This window comes from Amphimedon queenslandica, unplaced genomic scaffold (assembly GCF_000090795.2).
Source record: "Amphimedon queenslandica unplaced genomic scaffold, v1.1 AMPQUscaffold_13379, whole genome shotgun sequence".
In the NCBI taxonomy this organism is placed as follows: domain Eukaryota; kingdom Metazoa; phylum Porifera; class Demospongiae; order Haplosclerida; family Niphatidae; genus Amphimedon; species Amphimedon queenslandica.
Window position 1 is genome coordinate 17,193 of NW_003546385.1, and position 7,811 is coordinate 25,003.

The following is a 7,811-nucleotide window of genomic DNA, read 5'->3' on the forward strand; positions in this document are numbered from 1 at the left end:
GGACTAATATAGACCAGTTGAACATCACCAGCAAGCACCTTACGAATACATTTCTGATCCTCACCAATAAACTCCACATCAATACCCTTAGGTGTAAATCTTGCTTTCTGGTCCATCATTAGAGATATCAGAGGACTCACACATACAACCACACTGCCTTCTTGTGCTACAAAAAAGATTGACACTAATAAAAACCATTTTTTGGAATACCATTCAATAAGAACAGCCTATACATTAAAAACTACTTCACTTGGACACAATCTATATTGTATGGCGCTGTAGATGGCTTAATAATTATTGCAAATTATCTTACCTTTAAGGATGTCAAAGGCAAATGGTAAACAACCGTATATTAATGATTTTCCATATCCAGTTGGCAGAGAAACGAATACATCACGTCCAGTCATGAATGACTGAACGGCATCCACTTGTTTCTCAGGCTTTAAATACAACTCCAAAGTGCCTAGAAACTCGATCTATAATCTCCATCAGCCTTTCTGAACCAAGTTCCATTTTATCATAGATATTAAAGTAAATGAAAACAAGTCACTTTAAAGCTATGAGCGCTTAACAGTGAAGTAAAAAGCCCTGGGAAGGGTAACTTGCCTACACTGAGTCAGGCGTTGTTGCTAGGCGATCTAATAATAATCTAATAATAATCAAAATTTATTGCTAATAAATTAAAATTCATTGGATGAAGAGTCCCTCCCCCACCATGTTAACGGTGGGGCCTTGAACAACTTTGATACGGTCAGTTTTCCAGACCCATCCCGGAGGCACGGAGGGTGTGGTCTGGCTACGCGAGACTAACTGATCTCGCCTCGCCGTTGTTGTTCAGTATTAATCTTGTTCTGAGGCTCTTGCTTTGAAGCAGCTACTTTTAATAGAACTATGGCCACTAATCAAACCTGTTTAGGTAAAGTTGATTGATGTCAGTGAAATCCGCCATTTTACTTTTTACCTAGATATTGGTGACTTGGATTATGTTCTTTGTTTATTGGAGAAATGTTGCTTCCCAGAAACAAAATGGTATAAGTTTGGACTGAGACTAGGACTAAAGAAAAGTACACTTGACGTCATTGAAAAGAATCATCCTCATGATGTATCTCGCTGTATGACAGAGTGCCTCTCCCAATGGTTAGGTAGAGCTGATAATGTTGACAGTAGAGGAGGAGCCAACTTGAACTCACTGTCAGATGCTCTACGATCTATGAATGAAACTGCTGTAGCTGAGAAGTTAAGTGAGTCAACCATAACTGTATGTACTGTGACTATTATCATTGTATTTTCTATCATAGAACATCAGGTTCTTATTGATATTTTTACTAATTGTCATACTGTCCTGTCCCAGTCTCTTTGTGATCCTGTTAGTATTGCTTGGTTACTTTATGCTGAACGCATGTTAACACAAGAAACAGTTAGTAGAGTGGTGTCAGCTAGTCCCTCTATTCCTAATCAACGTGAGGCTCTATTAACTGCTGTCAAAGAAGCTGTTGAAACTGATCCCAACAGTTTACATACATTTGCTAATGTATTGTGTACAATCAGTACTAATGTATCACTGGGACAAACTATACTGGATGATATTAGTGAGTATCATAATAATAATGGTGTCATTACATTATGTTGTGTTGTTAATACACTGATCTTTATGTGTTTAGGCAAGTATTTTCCTATTCCTGAAGTGGGTATAGTTCCTAAGACTAAAAAAGATCATGTTATAGCTTCACAAGGTAATAATTAATACATTTTGTTATTAAAAAATATTTATCCATTTTGTACCACAAAAATTTTAGGCCATACCGTTTGTGTTCCTGTTCCTAAATACTTACTGGAGAACTTTACCTCAATGAGAATGTCTTATGGAAGGATGATTTACAATGTTAACATAGTTATTGAAAATAAGCGTGGTTCTCTTAAAATAATCAAAAAATTCCTGTCTTGTTGTAGCCCAATTCTTAGTGAAAAAGTGAAGAAGTGTCATGATATTTCTAGCCTCTTGCATCTAATTCAAAATGAATGTTCACTGACTAATATTGCACTCCTTCATAGTGTTGTGAATAAAATGAAGCTCACTGAAGCAGATGAACACATTAAAACATATAAAACAGAGTTAAAAGAATTCTGCAAGTCGCTCTCCATTTGTCTTTGCTTAGAGGAAAGGTTTTCTTCCATTCCTCATCTTCATTGTCAGACAGTTACTTTTGTCCTTGACTGGAAGCCTGAGGAACATGTACTCAAAGATATTGAGGACCTTCTTGCAAAAGCATCTGGTAAATTACTGCAGATTGAGTATATAAAACGAACCAATTCAATATGTGTCAGTTGCTCCTTTCCTTTCTCTGATGTTGGGTTTACTGTATTGAGGATGATAGAGAATATTCATATACTAATGGGACAAGGATTAAAGAAACTGACTGTTGGTAACTTAACATTATGGAGGAGACAAGATGTTAGACAAAAGGTACATAATATGAATAATTGAATATTTTTTATGAATATTGTATTGTATAGGAACTAAGAGAAAAGGATCAAGACTTACTACAACACACTGGGGTCAGTTAATATAATCATTCCTTTTATTATTACCTTATAGTACCTGTGCAATGTAACACTGTGTTCAGTTGATTGATGTAATGTGTTGATTATATGTACAGGTTATTTCTTATATTATACTTGAAGAAGCTGAATATAAACTAAAAGATACTATCAGTAGCAAAGAGAAGGTATGTCATACTACCAGAGTGCCAGACCATGCAATCTAATGTTGTACTTGTAGGAAAGAATTGAATTGAAACAAGAAATATCAATGGTGAGGTTAGAAGGTTATTAAGTTCCTTGCTGCATACTTTAATTGTCCATGAATTTTGGTTGCTGTAATTGATCATGTTGTTCACATAAATGCATAGTATTTTGATTAATACATGTAGGTAGAATCATTGGTTGTTCAAAGTGATACTGAATCAATTAAAGAAGTTGAAGTATATCTCACTATTTTATTTTAATTATAATAATTATCAATAGGAAGAGCCACTTTATGAAGAGTTGACTGTATTGAGGTCTCAGTTTAATGAGATACAAAAAGAAAACAAAGAATTGTCAGACAAATTATCAAAAATGAAGGTTGAGTACTTGAGATCACTTACTAGTAATACTGATTCAGGTTAGAGTAGTTTTATTATACTAATAATTATATTAATTGATTAAAGCTGCTAGCAGAGTGAGAAAAGAAATGGATTCTGAAATTGATGACTGCAAGTTTCATCTTGAAGCAATGACAAGACCAGACTATCAGCCATTAGTAGATAATGAAAGAATAATAGAGAAATTACATGAAAAAATAATATTAACAAATAAGAAATTAATGACTGAAAGAGAACACACTGAGGAGATTATAAAAGATATTAGAGGTTTTATTGATGATGTGTGTCATCATTTGACTGTTGATATTTGAATAGATCTTTTGAAAGAGATTGAGGAGAAAAGACAAAGAGAAAAGAAACAAAAAAAAATGTGTGGAGTAAGAGTGAGATTGACTAAATATAATACTAGTTTCATTGTATAGATTGATTTATATTATAATCATCCTGTTACTGGTGAATTAATGATTTCATTTTTAAAAGTACATCAAGATGAATTACTACCCAGTGTACTGGATAAAGCTTATGAGGTTTAGTATTATTATTAGTTGATTTATTTCTATTTATTGATTCATATATTCATCAGTTATTGAATTTTGCTCCTTATATTCCTATTGAGAGATGTCGCTTAGTTAAATATAATCATTGGTATAAAGTAATGGAGCAGTCCCTTGATCTTGATGAGGTAAGCTTTATCAATCTTTTATTGTTACGATTATATTTGATTATTATTAAATTTAGTTTCAACATCAAACTATGGGACAGGTTATAGGTGGAGCTAGACATTATTCTTTTGCATTATTCTTAGAAACTCGTGAAGAAAATGAAACCTTTAGGAAATACAATGCTGGAGGTGGGTGTAGCTTGTTACCATGACAATACCGCTAACTACATATACATGTGTTTGATGAGTAGTAAAAATATCAGTGGTTGATTTGTCAAGTGGTGAATTAGGACCTGCTAAACCAGTGAGAGGACAGCTAGGTTGGACTGTTGAAGAATTAAAACAACATATAGGAGAAGTAAGAGGAAGGATATACTGTCATTTATATTGATCTCCTTCCATTGATCTGGTCCATTTCTTTATTTAGTTATTTAATATGAATTCATCATGTATGAGGATAGTAATGGAGAAGTATACTGATATTAGTGATGTTAGTAATGCAGGAGGCACTTTAAAGGAGATACTCTACAGAATACAAGTACCAGCATTATGCTGTAATAAAACTTATTATCACCTCACACACGCACACACACTCAGTTGCTGTATGTGTCATCAGATCCTGAAGATTATCAAAAAGAATTCAAAGATAGTTTGATGTACAGGATTATTGATTTTCACAACAACCCGATACGACTGAACATTACAATACCGCCTGGACCTGAAGCCACACCCACTACAACTAATGTAACTGAAGGAGGAATAATGATGAAAATTATATCAATAAATGATGAAGAGAAAGGACAAGAAAGAAGTAAATATTAACTTGTATTATAATAAAAGATCACTATTAATATTATATTATTCAATACAGAGATACAGGTACAAGTTGATCGTAGAATAACATTAGCTCAATTAAAGGAAGAGCTAGTTCCACTGATTGGGGTACCACCTACTGGTTTTAGAGTGTGTGAGATCAGTGGGTATGATAAAGATTATGAAATGGAAGGACTGGATATGACATTAAAAAGTACTAAATCTGGATCAGAGGTACAGTAGTTTAGTGTATTATCTTCTAAGTAATAATAACTAAAAAAGTCTATTATACACACACGCACTCATCTCTTTATTACTTTGTGTATCTACTAGTTGATAGTAAGACTGGGTAGAGGATTAAGAAGAGGAGAGAAAAGAATTAAATTATATTTATTACAAGTTAATAATACAGAGGTATAGAATATTAATTATTATGATCACCATATTCCGTAGATCGGGAAATTTTCATGTTAAAAATAATTGGCGTGAAATTTTTTCAAGGTGTTTTATTTTCGCTGGTTGACCGATCCGCGAATTTTTTTCAACTTGAAAAATTTTAGATGCGTCATAAACTGGTCACGTGGCTACTAACTCTTGATGATGATGGACAGCTATTCTATGAAAGTTGCTCGTGAGATCACTGAAACTGACAAGGGGCCTCTTAGGTGAGAGCTTCAGGCCTTCGTCGGGCTTTTAGAAGAGCCTCGTGCATGCACCGCTGCACGTTAGAATAATTCCGGTATTTTTATTATTCATTGTAGAAAATATTTTGTGTGTTAAAACTTCGCAGGTCACTTCAACTGCGAAAATATTTTAACAACGAAAATTTTCGGATCTACGGTAGCGCAAAATTTTTGAGGGCTGTAAATTTCAGAGATTTTGTGATTTGTTGAAGATTCACAAAAATTACTTCAGTGAAAATCAAATTATTACGGTACAAGATTGCAGTCGGCATAAATTCGCAAAAATTAAATCCGCAAAATATATTTTTAGGCAAATTTGCAAATTTTACAGCCTTCGAAAATTTTGCTCTTTACAGTAATTTATGTTTTATTTTTTCTTTAGTTTTGTAATTTTATGATGGAGTCTATTGTTACTAAGGATACAACAGTGAGAGAATTTAAGAAACAAATTATTGAAGAAGCAAAAGTACAAGGAATTGACTGTGTCCTTGAATTAGACAAGTAAGTACATCATGTGACTATCATGTGACTCATTGTGTAGAATGAGACTACGTGAGAAGAGGAGAATGTCCCCTGGTACAGTAATTGTTGATCGTGAGTTAATTGATGCTAGTAGGGAAATGTATGTGGAACCATTAAAAGGTTAGTATATTGTGCTGTACTTTTTATGATGCAAGTTTAATGTTAGTAGTACATGTGTATATTAATTATATTGTATCAGGACCAGAGAAGACGAGGCATTATGGACAGAGACAGGTTTATGTTATAAGATGGCATCCATCACAATGTTCAGTTGATCCAATAGAAGAAATTATACTGGATAATGATAATCCTAAGCATTTTATTGGAAAGGTATGTGTATTATTTGGAATAATCATAAGTGTCATAATAGAGAACATGTATCAGTATCACATTATATTATTCCTTTACAGCTGTCAAAATTAAGTGGAGTTCCTGCTAAGCATATCTATTGTACAAAGGTTAGTCATTAAAACATATTAAAGATACTCTCTCTCTCTCTCTGACTATAGGATCAATCATTTCCAGTTGAGATATCATGTCTAGATATTGAGAATACGTTGGACTGGTATTCCGTCAGTTCAGACAGACCATATTCATTAGGACTATATGTTGATGGATATATCATATATTATAAGTATTAATGAACACACACACATTATGTATACACACACACTTACATACACCTCTTACTGTTTATAATTATTTAGAGACAAGAGAGAGAGAATGAAAGAGTTAACTGATAAAGAGAGATCAGAAATACAAGAGGCAGAGGAAGCAAGGTCAGTAAACCTCATGTATCATCATGTACATGTACTATCAGTTAATTAAATACCTCATCACTTATACCATTTATTATATTGTAGGTTGAAAAAGATTCGGGAATGCAAATTAAAATACACCAAATAAAGCTTGAACTTAGACATACTTATTGGTAATAGGATTGACTGAATGGATTCATTTAATTTCTAAGCTTCGTATCAATTTTTATTTTTGTAATTGCAATCCTGCAAAAATTACCGGCTATGTAATAACTTTTTTAATGAATTTTTATAAATATACATTTATTTAATTTTGTTTAGTTTCACTAGTTAGTAGTTCTTCAGTGATTCCATTTGTTGATAGTCCCCACAGTGAGTTAGCTATATCAACATGATCACATTTACTAATATCAAATGAAAAGGACTCAATCTCTCCATCATCTCTCCTCATAACTGGCAACCATTTGGAGTTAAGGAATAAGAGAATAATAATATTTATTAGTAATTATACCATAATTCAATGTAATACTGTATAGTGTGGATCTACTTTAGTGAGGCATATGGTTTACATGTATTATATGCAACTGTGAAATTAGGGATTTTACTTTGGCTCTGAAATCACTCCAATGTTTTACTGATACATATTGATGTACATGTACATGGTATGTTAAGAGGATACATCCTTGTACATTATCAACTGTTGAGGATTCATTGAAATTGTTATATCTTGGAGTGTTTGAGGCAGCTATACGGCAGGGTTCTTTGGCAGTTGAAGAGTTATGTTATAATTACAATTGCATGAATAAAAAGTCGACAGTGCAGTGTATACATAATAGGGATAACAATAACTACTAATAACTAAACACTAAATAATAACTATACAAATCATAAATACAATACACAACAACTACAATAATAATAACAATAACAATAATAGTAATAACATATGACCAATGATTAATACATTACAATTCCTCCCTCCTTATTTTGAGGTAGGAGCATACCTATTAATAGTGGGTCTAGTCCTTGTAGAGTGACAAGTTTCTCGTACTCCATCCGTTTGACCTATATCGATTTGTTCTGGGGTTGCTTCCCTTGGGAGCTCTTCATTATTGGGTAAGTCCACTTCATCATTGATTGGACTTCTTTATTATTTGGAGGATTATCAGTATCAGAACCGCGACTCTTCAAATTCCAAGGCATTGCTGAGGGTCATACTTATCATTTCCTG

At 33.1% G+C, this 7,811-nt stretch overlaps 3 protein-coding genes and 2 long non-coding RNA genes across 5 annotated transcripts; all 5 read left to right on the top strand.

The window, feature by feature from the left end:
- Nucleotides 1-667: 667 nt before the first annotated feature.
- On the top strand, nt 668-1,022 carry LOC109582500 (uncharacterized). The gene is made up of 2 exons (XR_002185115.1): nt 668-916; nt 966-1,022. It is a non-coding gene; the product is annotated as an uncharacterized LOC109582500 (long non-coding RNA).
- A 1,426-nt stretch (nt 1,023-2,448) lies between these two features.
- Nucleotides 2,449-3,486, top strand: LOC109582499 (uncharacterized). Its single transcript, XM_019997234.1, has 7 exons — nt 2,449-2,464; nt 2,515-2,556; nt 2,658-2,726; nt 2,780-2,812; nt 2,931-2,981; nt 3,025-3,163; nt 3,210-3,486. Exons 4-7 carry the CDS (start codon nt 2,810-2,812, stop codon nt 3,452-3,454), a joined length of 438 nt encoding a protein of 145 aa, XP_019852793.1. The 5' UTR covers nt 2,449-2,464; nt 2,515-2,556; nt 2,658-2,726; nt 2,780-2,809; the 3' UTR covers nt 3,455-3,486.
- Nucleotides 3,487-3,652: 166 nt separating this feature from the next.
- LOC109582493 (uncharacterized) lies at nt 3,653-5,037 on the top strand. The gene is made up of 8 exons (XM_019997222.1): nt 3,653-3,670; nt 3,727-3,825; nt 3,882-3,993; nt 4,056-4,162; nt 4,232-4,342; nt 4,402-4,615; nt 4,676-4,851; nt 4,951-5,037. The coding sequence occupies exons 2-8, from the start codon at nt 3,799-3,801 to the stop codon at nt 5,035-5,037; spliced, it is 834 nt and encodes a 277-aa protein (XP_019852781.1). The 5' UTR covers nt 3,653-3,670; nt 3,727-3,798.
- Nucleotides 5,038-5,220: 183 nt separating this feature from the next.
- Nucleotides 5,221-6,463, top strand: LOC109582494 (ubiquitin carboxyl-terminal hydrolase 47-like). The gene is made up of 5 exons (XM_019997223.1): nt 5,221-5,282; nt 5,842-5,942; nt 6,022-6,152; nt 6,233-6,280; nt 6,332-6,463. Exons 1-5 carry the CDS (start codon nt 5,221-5,223, stop codon nt 6,461-6,463), a joined length of 474 nt encoding a protein of 157 aa, XP_019852782.1.
- A 101-nt stretch (nt 6,464-6,564) lies between these two features.
- LOC109582501 (uncharacterized) lies at nt 6,565-7,065 on the top strand. The gene is made up of 3 exons (XR_002185116.1): nt 6,565-6,601; nt 6,686-6,952; nt 7,003-7,065. It is a non-coding gene; the product is annotated as an uncharacterized LOC109582501 (long non-coding RNA).
- Nucleotides 7,066-7,811: the final 746 nt, after the last annotated feature.